Raw genomic sequence first — 18,932 nt, forward strand, 5'->3', positions numbered from 1 at the left:
AGCAGGTCCACCACACTGCCTGCCTGTTTAACATGGAGAAGTTCCCATAAGAACTTTCATAAAAACTCCACTTATGAGAACTTCAAAGAATGTCCGGGCTAGCGGGGGAGAAGAATCTTCTATCAGTCCGCCTAGTTATGCCTTGAGCTAAAGAGGCTCTCTCTCTCCATGCTGATGGATACAATGCAAATAAGCTGCTAGAGGAAGAAGGACAAGATTGAGGGAAAAAGGGAAGTATAGGAGAGCAAGGAAATGAGCAAAGCTGCAGGGAAGGTAAAGACGAGAATATGGAATCTGTGTCATCAGTCCTTAACATTTTTTAAAAAGTGATGAAACAGAAACTCTTTCATCCTCCAGCAAATGGCCACGAATCTCACCATGGCTGTTTCTGCGCTGACAACCAGGCCCATCTAAAATCCACCAAAATGATGTTCAGTCTCGCACATATTGAAACAGTGGTTGTTTTATTCTACTGATAGCAGAAGATTGAGGGGTTACATAGTGGTGCATGCTGGGTAGCAACAGCTGGACGCCTCATTGATTCACTGTTGGAGTGACTGGAGCAGAGGTCACGGTGGGGTCAACACAATTAGAGATGAACCCATGGTCTTTAATGAGAAGGAGGGATGAAAGGGTCGCCAATTACTCTGTGCTGCTTTGTGCCGAAAACAACCTGGTGCTGTTTCAGACCCAGCATGATTAACCTTCAGCAGCTCAGGCTCTGTTTATTCTTTACATGAGAAGACGCTGAAGGAGGGAGGGCTATTAATTAGTGCTCATGATGTTAGAGCTGTGTGTTTTTTTTAGAGTTTGCTTTTTTACACTTATTGTTGACCCTGTTTATCAGGGTTTATTGGGGTCACCGGGACAGTGGTAGAGGGGCCCTGCTTTGGTCTCCTGCACACTGGATGCTAAAAGATGCATGGTACAGTCTTTGTGCACACACATGCGGATAGATGCAAGAGTTTCCAAACCATTATCTGAAGAACAACCAGAAGAATCATTATCGTTTTAAAGGTAACATTTAAATGCTTACAGTAGCAAAGGATGGAAAACCATTGGTCAGTGTTAAGGCCCATTTATGCTCAATGTTAAATACGGATCCAGATATGAACAGAGCCTTCTGTCCGTGCTCCGCGTTCATTTCGTCTGTATTTCTGCACGTTTCCATAAAGCTTACGGATACTGGCCAAACGGAGCAGTACCACCGGAAACCGTGGGGGCAGTGTTGCTGTCACTACCCGATACGTAGCTCTAGTGAGACACGAAGAAGAAATAACAATGGTGGAACTTTTTGAGGAAAGGAATCCTCCGTCCTGCAGTCGCGATGTATTTAACGGCCTCACCGACCGCCGCCTCCTACAACGCTGCCTCTGTTTATGGCTTTTATGCAAGAGGTACATTGTCAATATCTCCTCCACAGTCGCCATGTTTGTTTTTGAGTTTGTTGTTGTCATAAACTTTTGACTCTGGACTGCCCCCTGGTGGATATATTGGTTAACATCCATGCCAACGTAAAGGACGCATGGAAGTATGTGGGCAGTGACGGTAACATCGTTTGAAACGGACGTATATACATTTTCATACGTAAAGGGAGCATAAATGGGCCTTTAAAGCGTGAAAAGGCCAATTTGGAGCAGTCAATGTCTACAAGATCTAAACGTAATTTCCTCTGTATCACATACTGTAATTGCAGTATGGTTTGCCCTAATTGCTGTAGAGAAAGGAGGCAGATAAGAGCTTACGACGAACTGAGCCTGAGTTTGAATCATCTCTGTTGTCTGTGTTCCTGGATGGTTGATTTAAAGGAATAGTTTGCATGGCTGTAGCTGACTCACAATCATGCCACTCAAATCAGATTTGGCTGTTCAACGCAAATATTCGACAATTTGTTCCTTTTTTCCATGAAGAACTTGATAGATCAAACAGGGTTGGGGATTAAGCACTTCTAAGCAAAGGGCAGAAGACAACATTATTTCGGAGCCTTAAGGGCAAAGCCTCTCCTCCCCTGTGTCGTGTCCGCAGCTGCCTGTAACAAAGAACAGCAAAATCCAGAGACCAAAATGTCCCCAAAAGTACAGAGCACACTGACAGGCAAAAAAAGGAAAAACAACTGCTGGACTTGAAGCAGTCTCAGTCGACTGAAGGTTCTCCGACTGATGATTGAATCTCCGACTTTCAGGAGTCAACCCCAGCAGCTTGAAATTTTGGATAAAACTCTCATTCACAGTCTTGCAGAGAGTTGGATATGGAAATCTTGTCAGTAAATATGAAGCTGGACCCAACGCGATTCTGCACTGGTAACAAAGCATGGAAAAGTTTGTGAAAGAACTGCCGGGTAAACCAAAAGCATAATCTCCACCAAACGTCACAACGCCCAAAACAAAGACAAGAAAATATGACGAGGCATATCTTACCCTCAGCTTCACCAGTACAACAGTGGGTAGGCTAATGAAGACAGACCACAGTGGGTTGTGTGTCTCAGAACATCAGCTTCTGACAATATGAAGCTGAACAAGTTAAGACACCACTTAGAGAACACAAAGAGACGCCCATTGATTTCTTCAGAAAAAAAATGTAGCCTACTGAAGAAATCTGTTGTGCACAACAGAGTCACTTTACTAAGGAAGCATTTTAGCCTTGAAATGCTCAGTTGGTATTATTATTTTTGTCTACAAAAGGGGGTTATGGTATTAATTATCTCAGATAACCCTTCAGCCAATGTCTGTTATTTGTGTTGCATAGGAATTGAACCTTATTCTGTTTTTCACTTAATGTAAGCCAGTTTAGACAACACATTTATGCCCAACTTACTGAGAAAAATTTTCATCCTGATCTGTGTGGGAGGAGGTGGTTGGGAGGGGGAATTCTTCTTCTTTCACGCCGCGATCAGACGAACAGGTCATGAAACAGGAAGTACTGTAGGAAGTCGGTAGTGTGGAGGAGTTTTCCTCTGTGTTTTAGCTCTGTCCAGTCCTGCTGTCATCATTCTGTGGTACTGTATGAAGACTTTTCAATTACTTGACCATGTGGTGATTTCAAGTCAGATCCCTTGTATTTGAACATTTCCAATTGTCAGATGCAGCCCAACTTTGCTGACAAGAGCACAAAGATCATTACATTATTGATTACCATTAAATGTTGGTCATCTTAGTCTAGTCTGGATGTCTTTGGACTGTGGGAGGAAACCCACGCAGGCACAGGGTGACCATGCAAACACAGAAAGTCCCTGGCTGGCTGGCACAACTGTTTTGCTGGCAACAGCACTGAACTGCACCACGACTGCACTGCTGTGACGCCTCACTCCCACTTTGTAGACTTCATGTTTCCTAAGAACTGTCCAGTACAGTCATAGGTCAGGGTCTACTGTTTACTTTCACCAGCTGAGGATTTTTTGAGGATGTAATATGGAGTTAGGTACCTTACTTATCAATGGTGGCTATTAAGGGATCCTGTAAAATACCAATATATCAATCAGTCAGTCACAAAATTAAACTGGCAATAGACATGTTTTTTGCTTTAGAGTATAATTATGAAGTCAATGTTGATTACACAATGTAATGGCTATAGAATAATGACACCATCTGCGTTTAGACTGGTTTCCTATTAACTTCACTTTCATGATGCAATTATGTCTGCCTCCAAGTGAGATCTGCTGGGGAAATGGAGGCTCACTGGCAATCTAGTCAGGTTGGTAGCCTGGCAACATCTCTGTCTGCTTTCAAGTCTTCATTATAGACTAATATAATGAGTAAACTCACACTTTTGTTCTGTGTTGTTGGTAGTCTCAACTCGAAGGAAAACGGAAAAGCAATCCAGTTGTTGTTGCAATAGAGGCACCAACAATAATAACTAGTGATGGTGGGGGGTGGGAGTCGTCCATTTCCACCCCTAAAATCTAGGAATTCTTTTAAAGTAATGGACATTTTTAGAAATTTACTTAATTTACTTACAAGACTTTGGGGAGAAGATCAATACCACTCTCATATCTGCATGGTGCAGAACAAGGCTAGCTAGCTAGTTTCATCCTGTTTCCAGTCTTTATGCTAAGCTAGGCTAACCATCTCCTGGTTCCAGCTTCATACTTAACCTAAAGACATGAGAGTGGTTTATATATCAGACCCTTACTGGAGGCCTGCCTTGTATTCATGTAAGCAAACACTTGAGACTGTGCAATTTTCAAAATAGTAAATATCTTTTATATTTGCCAATCAGAAATACTGTTTTATATTTATTGTTTATATTATATTTTATTGTGTTCTGCTCATCACGCAGTCATATTTTATGTGTAGAAAAAATGTTAAATGGGAACCCTTAGGCTCCTTTTATCAACACAATAAGTGACATTCTGCTATTGTTTGGGCAGGCATAGTAACAGATTTGAAATCCTGTGCAATCCAACCTTGGAAAAGTGTGTTTCACACCCTTACAAAGCATGGTCACGCTTCCAAAGATCCACAGGAATTGGATTTCATGGGTGAGATAAAGAGAAGACTGTTTGGCTGTGAGGTTCGCTCGGGGGGCTTAGCACTTCTTGTTAAGGATCCATCCGGGGTGGGGGGTATATTCTGAAGTTAAAGAGAGGCGTTGGGAAGGTCAGAGGCAAGCGTAGATTAGAAAACCACCGAGCTGTTTTAGTGATGTTTGATCTTTTTTTTTTCCATTTGAGGAAATCAATTAAAAAGATATAAAAATTATTTTTCAATATGCTGAATATCCAGAAAATGAATCATATGATACCAAAAACATACACTCCGGTATGATTAGAGGAAAAGGATACAGACATCAGATGAATACAGATTCATGCAGCATGTGACTAATACATTGGATGTGTTTTAGACTTTTGAGTTTAGTGTGAAACTGTGTAACCAACAGTTTTATTCCAAAGTACTACAAATCCATTTTAATATATCATCTGAAGATACTTGGAAATTGCCAGAGGTTAAAAATTCAAAAATTAAAAGAGACTCAAGAGGATTCACTCCTGAATTACCATAAAAACTGTTTTAAAATTGTGCTGCTCATTGCATTAGATTAGGTGTGACTTTTCTTTTGGATATAATGAAATTACAATATGGAGCTCAGCCTTGTAGATGTTCGTGTGATTGCCGGTTGCTGCAGCTCATTGGCTCGTCCCATGGGTCGTATTGATTTTTACTTCAGCAAGATAGAGTTTCTGCCATAGTAACATATTACATCTGCATTGATCAGGACAACTTGTCTGGGATGTGAGATGTAGATGTAGAACAGGCTCCATCGCTGCTTTACAGATGCTGCAGCCTTGGAGAGATTTATCATAAACAGTTGGTAATATTTGTATTTCATTTATATTGTATGTATGCTGTATTTAAGTTTCCATTTCTCACCACTATTACAAATAATAAAGCAGTCACAGGACAGCAGGAGGACACTAGGTACCTACTGTCAGTGTGAACAATGAACCTCAGCCAGAAACACATTCATATTCCACTAATTTGCAACAGCAAATGCATTTTGTAAGTAATGTAATATAGCCCAGGTGACCATTTTTTTAATCAACATAATGAGAAATTTTTGTTAATGAACATATCTACAAAGTCACAGATTGTATCCGCCTGTAGCATTCGCAGCACAGCACTTGTTTAAGGTTATGATAATTGGTTTAATATCGACAAAGTCCACAGATTTGAAGCATGAAACCAAACATGTTGAATTTAACTGAAACCATTTCTCCCCGAACCTTTACCAAAGAACCTTTGATGCTTAAAATGAACCACCCACAGGACTCAGAGTGTGAACCCCAGTCTCTTGTGTCAAAGTCCTGGACATTTTACTCCACCTTACACCCCAATCACCTTTCCATGTGGTAAATAAATGTTCCTACACTTAAAAGCCCATTGCCAGAGAATATAATCCATGCAAGAGTTTTTCCAAGAGTTTTCTTATTTGGGAGAACAAATTAGTGTCTATGCAGGGTTGACAGAGTTGATTAGGGATGTGAAATGCTTGCTCAACAGCAATTTGATTAAATTCAATTTGTCAAGTTGGCAATTTAATTTAAGAGTGATTATTGGATTTCTGTCTTAATTTAATTTGATTTTAGAAGCTATTGTTCATTTCAGCAATGACTAGTTAAAACTTTATTTTTATTTTACAGTATTTCACTACATCTAATTGCACTAGATATATAAAACCAAGCATCATCTGACAAGCAGTATCGTCTAATTGTGTAGTGGCATAAGCAGTGGCCATATTTACCACTGGCACTGGCCATAGTAACAGTAGCAGTAGCACTACATCAGTCCCAGTTTCAGCTTTTCAATCCTGGCAGATGAGAAAGTAGTTTCTATTCAGTTTAATTATTGTGGTTTGGAATGTTTAAAGGGGACTTATTATACTCATTTTCAGGTTCATACTTGTATTTTATGTTTCAACCATAACATGTTTACATGCTTTAATGTTAAAAAAAACCCTTTGTTTTCCTCAAACTGTCTGTGCTGTAACACCTGTATTCACCCTCTGGCCTAAACGCTCTGTTTAAGTGCCTGTCTCTGCCTGTCCAACACAATAACTCATTTATCACTACCCTAAGTTACAGAAGAGAACACCCTCCACTTTTTAAGGATTTTCCAAACTTGAAGAGAGCAGTAGAGTGACTTCACACTGCTACAAGAATTTAGCTGATTCAAACTTAGCAATATAACATAGAAATTAAACCGAACCATCACTCTAGAGCATGTACTTAAAAAAAATATTTTCTCATGGAGAAAGCAGCACAGTAGAGTGGTACAAAGGACTCTTTTTCTCCTTTCAAAGTATTTGAGTCTTGCCATCAAATCATCCAGATTGTAAAACAGATAAATCCTTGTGACCTTTAAATCCCAAATATGCAAGGAGCCTTTGTCTGTTACAGTGTGTACCCTGAACTGACTTGGCAGGGTCAGCTGGGATCTGGGCTGCTGGTGAACTGGAGGGGTTAGAGGATAGCGTGCAGTCTCTTGCAAACCAATTGCCATCATATACAACTAAGTGTGTAAATGTTTCAGGACTGTATTCTCAGGAAGCTCTAAAATAATCACTCAAAGGGAAAGGCCCACATTACCATACCATACTAGGGAATAGTGAATAGCTTTTAAATGCATTTCAAATCATCATGGGATTTTCCATTTAATTTGATTTATCTGCTGTATGGGGCATTTGACTGGCACACAGTTATATTATTTTGATAAAATATAGAGGTCATTTAAATCAGCAAATAATCACCAATAAATTTCCAGCGTCGCAAGACAAATGTATTTCTCCCATCTCTCAACCCTGTGAACTGGGCCTGCAGTGGGGGTTTTGGTGGCTCAGCTCTGGGATCCACATGCTGCAGTAATCCAGAAAGGGTTAGGATAAAGCCTGGCTTCGCCTCACTCTCTGCCTCCTCCCAGATCAGATGAGATTAGGAAAGAGCTAAGGAGCTCTGGAGGAAGGCAGGGCTCAGAAACGCTGAGGCTGAGGAGAGGAGAGACACAGTCAGGCAGGTGGGCACTCCTGCAAGAGGAGAGAGAAGGAGAGCAGAGACGGTTGCTCTCAGGACTGCAGGGCTGAATATTCATGTTGGTGCACATGAAGGAGTGTTGCTGTGGAGGAGAGTTTGGAGCCAGCTAGACGAGGTGTGTGATGAAGTAGATGCACTTGATTTAATTCTAATGGTCTTTCTCAGCTGTTGTGCTCTTGTGTCCTTGATGTATTTAATGTAAATCCAGTGGTCACAGATTGAATTCCAAAGCAAAAGACCTCTGAGAAGAACAAAAGAGAGTAACACTCGTGCGCTCTTCTGTGGCAGAAATGCTGGTTCAGTCCAGTGCCTTTGTGGCAGGGAAACCTGTAAGAGATCAAGTCTTTATTGCTCTACTAGTGAGTCCTGCTGGTTGGTCACTGAACCTGTGTGCACTTTATGCCCTCCTGGTGAAGCTCTTTGCTGTCAGGTGAAATGAAGCAGCTGTTGTCTTCATACTTCCCAGGACAAAAGTGAAATTAATTGTGACAAAGAGTGCAAAGCAGCATGGTGGTAATACCAAGTTTGAGGAGAAAATGGACAAGTAGAAGAATGAAAAGAAAGCATGAAGGCTGATTTAAAAAGCAGTTATCTAGATGGTTGCATGGTAATGTTTGTACAGAATTATTTGAAGTAGTGAGTCAAAAATGTCTCCAGAAAAGACCCATATCAAACTGTCATTTGTTCATTTGTTCAACTTTAAGAATAGTATTTGTTGTTAAGTAAGTCAGAGAGTGCAAAAATATTCTGCCCAAGTACTGACTTGGATTTTTTGATATTGCCTTTTGTTTTGGTGCAAGGAATCTCTGACTGTTTGTCTAGTGACACTCCTGTGAACACTCACTATATGATCTGTGCAATGTTTGAATGCATTTGCTGTATATAACTGTTTGTGCCACTTTTCATACTGTAATGGCTGAAAAACACTGCGACTTAAGTTGTTCCGGTCTCTGTCTTGCTCTTTTTCAGCAAGCCATGCCAAACTGATACTGGAGTAACAGAGCTGACAGTGGAACTATGTGTTAAGGATTGTCTGTTGACCCATCTGGAGCCCACTGATATTCATCTTCAGCGGTTTGAGGAAGTTGTTTTGGCAATGGGGAGGAAGAAGATCCAGATCACGCGAATCGTCGATGAGAGGAACCGACAGGTAAGAGTCCTCTTCGCGTGGCATCTCATTTTACTTCTTAGCCATTTATTGTATGCTTATTCAAAGCCCCTTGCAGTACAGCAACATAACCCATGCAGTATTGTTGCCTTGTTATATCCATTGGATTGTTTTTGAAGTGGCAACCTCTGGGGCTGAAAAATGAAGCCAACGCTGAAGTGCTAAAAGCTGTAGTTCCTCGAATGGCCTCTTGAGGCTTGTTCCAAAACCGAGTCAATCCCCATAGACCCCCCATGTTAAACTTCACAAGTAAAATTAAATGTTTGCAGCCTGGTACAAAAAACTGTTCTGGTCTCTATAGCTAGTTCACCATTCATACCAACTGAACAGGGTTTTTTATATAACTCATATAAAACTAACCCATTTAAATTTTCATTCATTCATCCATTATCTGTAGTTGCTTATCCCTGGTACAGGGTCCTGGGAGGGCTGCAGCCTATTCCAGCTGACATTTGGCGAGAGGCGGGCCACACCCTGGACAGGTCACTGGACTATCACAGGGATGACACATCGGGACAGACAACCACTCAAACTCACAATCACACCCACGGGATAATTAGTCACCAATTAACCTAACCTGCATGTCTTTGGATTGTGGGAGGAAGCTGGAGAACCTCGAGAAAACTCATGCTGACATGAGGAAAACGTGCAAAGTCAACATGGATTTGAATCCGGATGGTGCTAATCCCTGCACCTCCGTGCCGCCTCAGTTTAAATTTTATTAAGGCTTAAAGTTATGCATGTTTAGAGGTGTGCCTGCTTTGAGTTACAGGCCATCTACCAGTAGTGCCCTCGTCAAAATGCCATAATCGGGGTTTCAAAACAGGAGTCGACAAACCAATGGATGATGTCATGTTGGCCACATCCATTATTTTTATACAGTCTATGGTTATAACTCATATGAGGACTGCATCGTCTATAGAAAAAAATATGCGTATTTGTTTTCAGCACAAAAAAAAATGGGCAAAAAACCTCCTGTGCACATTAGCTTCTGTAATGTATATGCTCTTTATCTCTGACACTACTCTGTTGTTCATTTCCCCTGTATGTTGTATTACAACATACCTCCATACAGAACACCCTCTATAATTCTACTGTGGTAAACAACATCTGGAGGCAGCTTTGGTTAGCTTTCAAAATATGTGATGTAATGATGTGTGGCCCTGAATCCTGCTGAGATCCCACTCTCACAACCAGGGTTATCACTGTGTTCAAAGAACCCAAATGAGCAATAAAATGAGTTGGAGTTGACATTTGAAAAGTAGCCCTTTAGAATTCTTTTTAGAAAGACCGAATATTACATGGATATGCAAGTATTAACAGGTTCATGAACATTTCAAGAAGGGATCCCTCACGGAACCTTCTGCGGATCCCCTTTGGTTTCAATCTAAAGAACTCCTTATGATTCCTCTAAGCTGTTTTACTTTAAGAGTGCAGTGGTCACAGCTGGTGGCGAGGGCAGTAATTTGGGGTTAGCTGGGTCCGGACGGCACCCTGTCATTAGCAGGGTGGGTCAGTGTCAGGGACACACAGTGGCCTTCTCTCCTCACCAGCCACAGTGCTGCCCACTGCAATCCCTCTCTGTCTGTCTCCTCTATATATATCACCCCCAACAGCACAACAAATACCAGCCTGTCTGGAAGGAAGGCTCAGGCTCTGGAAATAGGGATGTGGCTGGAAAATAAATATCTGGGATGATGTTTATATTTGATGTTTGGTTGTCTTGGCCAGAGTCTTTTTAGATAGACACTGCTTTAGCTGTCGGGTGTGCATCGCCGCAGCCTGCTGTATATTTAGCTTCTTGTACTCTATTTTGGGAAGTTGGCTTGTGTTCTCATTTTATCTTTCAAGCGCATCAAGTGTTTTTAGCTGGTTTTCCTCTTTTTTTAAACTAACACACTATTACACACTATGCAGAATGTATATTAATAATGACAGTAGACAGATGGAGCAGAGATACACCAGATATCAGGAGTCACACTTACATTCTAAAAGAGGAACAAGGTAGTTCTTTGTTACAGAAATGTATTTGCAAGTCATGCTGAAGAATAATTATCTTAATTTCAAACATTATTTAAGAGGTTACTGTAAAAAACCCTCGCAACTTTTAACTGCCCTTGGAATGACACTGAGAACTGTGGCGTCCGTTTTACCACTATCGTCTAATCTAGTTACGGTAATGAGTTGCAACATTTATTCAGAGACTGCTACTGTTCCAAATGCTTCTGGCATTAGTGCAAATGTTCAGCTTGGTTGAACATGAACTTGGTTGGCCATCTGATGCAGTCTTTGCTCCCTAACTGGAACATGTGATGTCGCATGAGCACCAACATCTTGGCTGAGGACACTTTGCGCCTCAGACGTTTCAAAAACAAATTAAACTGCACTGGAGACAAAATGTGGCATTATATCTCCCCCAATGGGAAAAAATGTTAACATGTTTTATGAAAATATACTTTAATGACCAAATAGGAGATTAAATAACTGTTTCTATCTGGCTTCCTGTGCTATAAAATATAAAAAGCCCCAGTGCTATCATGCATATAATGGTACACTCCACAGCTCCCTGTGTAAAAGCCTCCGAGTTAGGCTGTAAGTGGTTGTAAGTCACCAAGTTCCACACATTTAACCCAACATCTGACTCATGAAAGCTACAGTTTCCACTCTGCATGTGTCAGTCATCTGACTTTCAGTGAGGACCACTTTAGAGGAAGCGTTATTTCTTCTGAGGAGGTCAACACTCAGAAGTTACAGCAGATAGACCAGCTTATTCCTAGTAGTGGAGAGGAGGTGCTATGGGAAGTAGTAAGATGTAAGATGCCATGGTAAAAAGGAATTTGTTTCTTGATTTCAGGAGCATGTCAGAGCAAGAAGAATAGAGCAGTATGGGAGATGTGTGGGCATTTTTTTCTGTACAGATAAAATATCTCTGAGATGCACACACGCTTGCCTAAAACACCCCAGAAGTAAACTGCCAGCCTGTACAGCCAGTTTGGTTGTTACTAGGCCATTAGATCGCTGTTATCAGTGGTGATAAGCGTCATAGATATGCTTTAGTAGGGGTCTGCCACACCTACTATTAGGCTGAGAAGGGCATTATCAGTATCCGAAATGAAACTTTCCTCAAGGAAGGGTTTTCATGGGAGTCCACATCTAGGATGGGAGGAATGAGTGAAGGATGAGTCAAACACAGAACTTTTACCCAGGACGTAGGCTTCGAGTCTGACGTAAAACAAATATGTATGCCCAACCATGACCTTTTTCTAAACCTAACCATGTGATTTTGGTGCCTAACCCCAAGGAAAGTGACAGTGAAATGTAACAATGTGGTAATGGCCATTGGATGGGCTGATAACGGCCCAGAAGGGCAGTGTAGCAGGCCCCTACTGACCCATATCTCTACAGCTTATGACCACAGCCAGCTGACAACATCCTGATCAGGTCAGATTCAGAAATCCCTCCTCTTCCTAACCCCTCTTTTGAAAGTCTTGTTTATAGGGTAAGTTAGACTTAACTTCCCTGAATTGCAATGCTTGGCAGAACACCAATTTAAATCTTTGGAGATACTGAAACTGTATAAAAAGAGTACAAGTCTACTTAAAATGCAAATTACTCTGCTCTGCCTCCATGTGTCAGTACTAACATTTGACTGTTTTCAGGGACAATTGTTGTAAGAAGCAAGACTCTTCACATCATCATCAACTTCTGATTCATGGCCCTTGAGCAAGCACCTGAACTACTAACTGCTCCAGTAAAACTGCTCAGCAGCCAGCAGCAGAAGAAGCGCTTGAGCTGCAGAGCTGTGAATGTGTAGAAATATAACAGGTAGACAAGGACCAATACCTGATACTCTGCATTACTGGAAAACTTGGAGGTGTGAGAGGGTGTGAAGGCAGCCTCTAGATACATGATGACATGAGTCAGGATCCCGGAGGCCATGATGCAAGGAAAACATACGCAGATAAACACAGATGACTCATTGCAGGGAGTTAGCTGCGCACCAAAAACAAAAGAGGCGATGAGAGTATGATCGATGTTTGACCTATGCACTCCAAACATTTTATTCTAGCCTTGTGGTAGAGGTGCATTTTTTTTGGCTTGGGGGAACACGGAGGTTTCAGATGTGCTTGTTGTCATTTTAGATGCCACACTATGTAACACTGTGTGGGTGGAATGGGTTTTTTTTTTTTTAGTTTCATATGTCAGAGAAAGGTTTACTGACAGTATGTGGACTTTCTAGGAATATGATGAAGGCACAACACATAGCAATCATTGAGAGAGGGAAAACATCACTCAGTTGGTTTCCCCACCCACATGTTTTATCCACTATATCAGTGGCGTTCCAGTCATTGCCACTTTCCAGGTTATTGCCACCCTCATTTGGTTACCCCTATCCTTCTTCCACCTCCACCCTCCTCCCTCTCCCTTTCCTGTGTGACACAAACACATTTTGAATCACTTCTTATCGCTGGTTCTGTCAGCACTGACTTTGTATTTCAGTGTCAGTTGATTTTGTGTCAATAGCCCGCATTATGGCTGTGTTCAATGTTTCATTATCAGTTGTGCGGGGTAAGAGCAGCAGCTGAATCACTGATTTACTAACCCACAATTCACTGCAATACAGACATGACATAGTTTTTCCACCTGCCAACTACAGAAACAAAACAAATCATGTGGACCAGAAATAATATTCAACCACATCATGTTACAGTTATATGGTTAATATGTAGTAACAGTGCCTATACATGCTGTATATAAATCCAAAAAAAGAACCCAAAAAACAAAAGAAAGTCCTCCAGTGTAAGTAATACCCAATTTATCTAGTCATAGTCCAGTCCTTATTTACAACCTTTCAGTTTGAGTGTATGTAGCCTAAATGTTGTATAAAAATGTATGACTATCATTTTGTTCACTTACAAAGAAAGCCTATAAATGGGGATTTATATCTTCTTGTCTGCAGGGACAGACAATTTACATGATTGTAATTGTCCCTCGAACATTTCCAAGACAACGAGTGAAACAGACTTAAGGCCTGTCTATTAGCAGCCTTTAGCTTGTAGTCTCATGCCCCTGCTTGTCTCATGATGACAGTGAACACATCACAATATTGAATTCCAAGAGGGCTCAGTCAGAGGGTGGACATTTGGATTCAGTCCCAGATGGCCACAACCAAAATGCCAAATTCAAGGCTTCAAAGCCACAATCCAGTATAGGTGACATCACAGTGGCAATGTCCCTTACTTCTTTTTTTACAGTCCATGGTCTTCTGCTGTTATGTATTTATAGTACAAATAATGAAACCTTTTGATGTAGAGGACAGTTAAGAATATGTTTTAGGGGGAACAAAAGAAGAGAAAATGGTAAGAATGTCCAGCTGAGCATCAAATTTGGGTTTCAAAATGGTTTTAAAAGCAATCAGTTGGCCATTTTGTTCTGCCTGCATGTAAACTGATGGTTTGTCTGTCTGAAAAGTGCTTCTGAACAAGGACCGAGTTGTTTGATGCTTTTAGTTTCCCAACTTAACCAGGGTTTCCAACACATTCATTTAGGCTGTTGTTATATATACCGTTCAGTTATTCATTGCTCCATGTTCTCTTAGCACAGTGTCCTCTCGAAACAGACAGAGCAGCAGGATGCAAGGTGCAGTGAAAAAGAAACCTAAATGTTTATTGTGCTGGGTGTGAAAGTTTGCATTCACTCACAAACAGCTGCCCTTTTCATCCATCGACCTGATCTGATCAGCTCTGATTGAAACAGATCAATAACCCAACCTGTGACTCCTCAAACTGCTGCAGAGGAATAAAGTTCTGCCTGCACTGCATTCATGGACCCACAAAAACTTCTGAATTAAGAGTGGCTAGACAAACAGATACACAATGACCCCTCCCCCCAACATCTATCACCATGCATAGATTCTGATTCTGTGGGAAACTTCCAAGCCAGACTCTCCTCACAGTCGCTCATCCTTTTATATCAGGATGGATGTTCAAAGAAAAAAAGACTGACCCTCAGTTTTTGTCTCCCTAGGTGACTTTCATGAAGAGGAAGTTTGGTCTGATGAAGAAAGCGTACGAGTTGAGCGTTCTGTGTGACTGTGAAATCGCCCTCATCATCTTCAACAGCTCCAACAAGCTGTTCCAGTATGCCAGCACCGACATGGACAAAGTCCTCCTGAAATACACTGAGTACAATGAACCACACGAGAGCAGAACCAACTCTGATATTGTAGAGGTGAGTGGCAGTGTCCTTTATTGCAGCGGTCTTCTCCACCTCATGTCATAATATCAGTGCTAGTGTTGCAGAGCTTTGACCCGACAAAACATGGCACCCAGCACAGTCTTATTAATGTAATATCTGTGTTTGTAGAGAAAATAACTTTATTTTTCCTCTTTACTTTGCTGTGTGATCTATTGAAACCTTATATGCTGTTGCAGTGTTGTGTGTCAGCTACATGCAAATATGCCTCACATTCAACAAGCTATTTTGCATTGACACTCATGAAATGATAGAAGAGATTTGATATTTGATAGAGTTTCTCATTTGATAGTTCAGAAAAGAGCATTCGGGGAGTTATTTCCCCATGTAAATAACGAAGAAGAAGAAAAGAGAAGAGAAAAAAGAAGTGAACGAGAGAAAAAATACTTAAATAAACAAGCAAGAAGGAGAGAGAGGGAGAGGGAGCTTGTCATTGTAAAACATAAAATGGAGGATTTAAACTTGTTTTCTTTACTTTCCCATCAGGGCTAAAAATTTTCTTTCTTTCTTTTTGTCATTCGAGGGGAGACATAAATGCCTAATTTCAGATACAGGACAAAATACACGCCAATACTATCTGTAAAAATTGAGAGGTAGGAGAAAAGGACAGGAATGTCCCTGTACGGCTCAGGAAGTGAAGTAATTTCATGCTGACTTACATGGTACACAACAAAAGACCTCAAGAGACAACCAGGACTTCATGTGATAATACTGATTAAAACCCTGTGGAAATTTAAGCCCTAAAGTCAAATGAAAGCAATAAAACAATTAAAGTAAATACAAATGAGAACATCCAACAGTAAAGACAGAACAGAAAGAATTAAAAATGGCAAAAGTAGAATATAAATAGTTTTATTATCATTAAAAATGCATTCAGTGAGACATGAAGGAGGACATCTTGGGTTACACATGCTGCAAAGATGGGAGTTTAGGAATGACCAAATTTGGCAAGATTGTCAGCCTCGCCAAAATGTGACAAAGGTTTTGCTAACACTTTGCTATATGGTTTAATGCTACATTCACGTGAAATCAGGCAGACAGCAGACTGACAACACCTTCTGAACAGCACTGGAAAAAGAAACAGTCTGATGGAATGGCAGGACGGTGAAATCAAACACGCATGACTATATGTTGAAATGTTGATGCTGTATTGTTAACGAAGAATGCAGTGAAATATCTGATTAAAATTTTTCTGAGTTTATTATTTTATGTAATTTTACGAATCCCCCATGTTTTCTTTGTGTGTGAGAAAGCTATCTATCATCTGATTGTAAATTCCATCGCGGAGACAAAAGGTTAAAGTATTTAACTTTGAAAAGCAATGCCGTCCACTCTATCACCAGTATTCTCTGCCGGCCTCCCCTACCACTCTTGTCCACTTAAATGATATCTGGTTTGCAGTCTACTGTCTCCCTGACTCCATATGAATGCAGCACAAGTGTGCTAAAGAGTCATTTTTATTAATTAGCATTGCCATAAAAAGAGGAAAAAGTGAGTATGTTGCAGCTGTAAGGCTTGTTAGTTTGTTCATTTTTAATGAGGAGACATGTCAGACCTGTTTGTTGAGTGGGTGAAAAGACATTAACGTCAACATAAGAAATGGCAGTAATGGAGGAACATCTGCTCCGTCAGACTTTCATCGTACCTTGTTTTATTTACTGAGGAAAAGCTGCACAGCAAGATTTTGCAGTGCTGACACAAACTGTACTAACCTAAAATGAAGACTGAGATTTTAACATAATGAATTAGCAGGAAATATATGGAAGACATCTAATAGGTCTGTCTTCCTGCTTTGGATAATGCAAATCATGTTTGAGACTGTTTATTAAGCATTAACACACACTCAGAGCCGGCCCTCAAACAGTAGATGTTTTCAGTGATAAGATAAAATCTAGCTGGTCGCCTGTTCCGTGGGATCCTGCTGTTGCATCATGGTCCCCGAGCATCGCTGTCCTGTCTCTCACAGCACGTACTCATTGCGGCTGCCATTAAAAATGAATGGCCATCGTGACTCACGTTCTGGCTGTTTATGTAAGCTTCTAATGTGTGTTTGCCTTGCTGAGAGCTTGAATTTACTGCTTACACACACACACACACACACACACACACTGAGAAACTGTCCACTGCAAGGGAAGCTAAACTTCCCAAACTAACTGTTTATTTTCAAAAGGCCTCTTCCTTCTTCCTGATAAAGCTTTACTGTTAAAGTTTGTTTCATGAGAATCCAGCCAGCTGTATAAGAAGAATCACAGACTCAAACTTAACCTTTCCATGTAAATCTAACATCATTTCTCAGGGGCAATATGACAAAAAAACACGAAGCCGATACAGGCTTAGGGATGAACAGGAACATGCATGTGAAACAGTTAAGCCTCTTAAAAGAACACAACTGTTGAATGCTGAATTCATCCTCTTAAATGTGGCGATAGTAGTGGCAGAGGTGGTATTATGCCTCATCAGTATAGCCATTATGATTCTAAATACCATAATCGAGTGTGGAAACCACATGCAGACACCTGTGTCGGCTGTGATAGCCATTAGCCGGGCTCCATTTGCCTGCTTTGAGCTCTTATTTGTTTGTTTTTTTTCCCCACAAATGCCACGCAGACAGACAAGCTGGTTAAAACAAAGTGTGGAAAGTGAGAGGTTGATCTTTTACATATCAGTCAGCCCATTTGCAACATTCTAGCATGTGATTTGACTATGAATAAAGTAATACGCCACTGGCTGCAACAGACTTCCCATGTCGTGACGGACCAGCAGAAACCTGCTTTGGATTCATTGTTGTTGTTTGATGGAACATGATGTTTGCTGATGATTATCTCTCTGGCAGAAAAAGTTTTTTGTCACACACAAGCAGTCTACACATCCAGCAAACACTGTATCTCCTAACTTTTGTAGTAGTGTAAATTCCCCCTCTAGAAGTGTTTCTGCTATGATTAACAATATGTATAACGTGTTTTTCCCACATAAAAAGTAAACTGGGGAGATCAGTCTGGTTATAGGAGAGTAGCGTTAGATTGAGTGGTGCACATTAGGATGGTACAGGAACAGGAAACATGGGAGAGATTAGTAGCCTTACATGTTTGAGCCTCAGCAGACCCAGACTCAGGCAAGGAGTCTGTTGTGCAAATGTATCAGAATCATAAGTTAGCATCTTTTCCTTGTGTATGTTGTTTGTTAGCTTGTTAACTTGTGACAGGGGCTGACACAGTGTTAGTGGTTGTGAAACATGCAATAATATCTGCTACAATGTTACCATGTGTCACATTGTTGTTACAGAAATATACCAGAGTCTAATTAAAGTTTTCCGAAAGATGTATCTTTATGGTATGTGTGTTAAGTCTGCTGTGTGCTGGAGGTTTCAGGTTTCTTTGCCAGAGTTGTGTCAAAGTCTGGCTTCCAAGTCAGTGGTGTACATAATCGAGCTGCCTTGTCTACATTTGATTCTCAGATTTTAGGGTAAGGCACCCTTGATCTACCTATTCAGTAGAGGACTGGGAAAAACACCTCTCTAGTGACAAACTTTGGACAGACACAAGTCAAGGTCAGACATTCTAGGGAAAATAAACATAACAAAAACACGTATCTCTAAATATTGATTAAAGTTGATTGAAATTTGAATTTTCCTCACTTATATAATAATATATCTGCTAATACTGGGTGTGTCTGTGTTTTAATTTATAAAGGAAGATAAATTCATTTGAGGCATATTTGTGAAAACTATGGATGGACCCTTACCAAAGCTATCACTGACTGACATTTGAGAGTTATTCACTATTGTTGACAAGCTGTTTTAGCTGTTGTGTTTACTCAGCTATTGTGGTGCCTTACTGACCAGAGAAACTACTGTGTAGTGTAAAATGTTAATACAAGGCCTTGCTGCCTTTCCAATGAGCCCAGGTAGAGTCCACTATCTGACTTTGGTGTTGTAAAAGGAATATTGCGACATTTGGGGAAATACGCTTATTTACTTTCTTGCTGGAG

The 18,932-nt window shown here is 40.7% G+C and overlaps 1 protein-coding gene across 2 annotated transcripts in view; it reads left to right on the forward strand.

The window, feature by feature from the left end:
• Nucleotides 1-18,932, forward strand: part of LOC125905991 (myocyte-specific enhancer factor 2A-like) — a 54,625-nt gene that overhangs the window by 16,404 nt on the left and 19,289 nt on the right. For both annotated transcript variants that reach the window (XM_049604349.1, XM_049604357.1), the window contains 2 exons: nucleotides 8,492-8,672; nucleotides 14,718-14,921. In XM_049604349.1, the coding sequence (XP_049460306.1) occupies nucleotides 8,619-8,672; nucleotides 14,718-14,921 (258 nt within the window). In that variant the 5' untranslated portion in view covers nucleotides 8,492-8,618. The remainder of the gene's footprint in view (nucleotides 1-8,491; nucleotides 8,673-14,717; nucleotides 14,922-18,932) is intronic.

This window comes from Epinephelus fuscoguttatus, linkage group LG2 (genome assembly GCF_011397635.1).
Source record: "Epinephelus fuscoguttatus linkage group LG2, E.fuscoguttatus.final_Chr_v1".
Classification (NCBI taxonomy): domain Eukaryota; kingdom Metazoa; phylum Chordata; class Actinopteri; order Perciformes; family Serranidae; genus Epinephelus; species Epinephelus fuscoguttatus.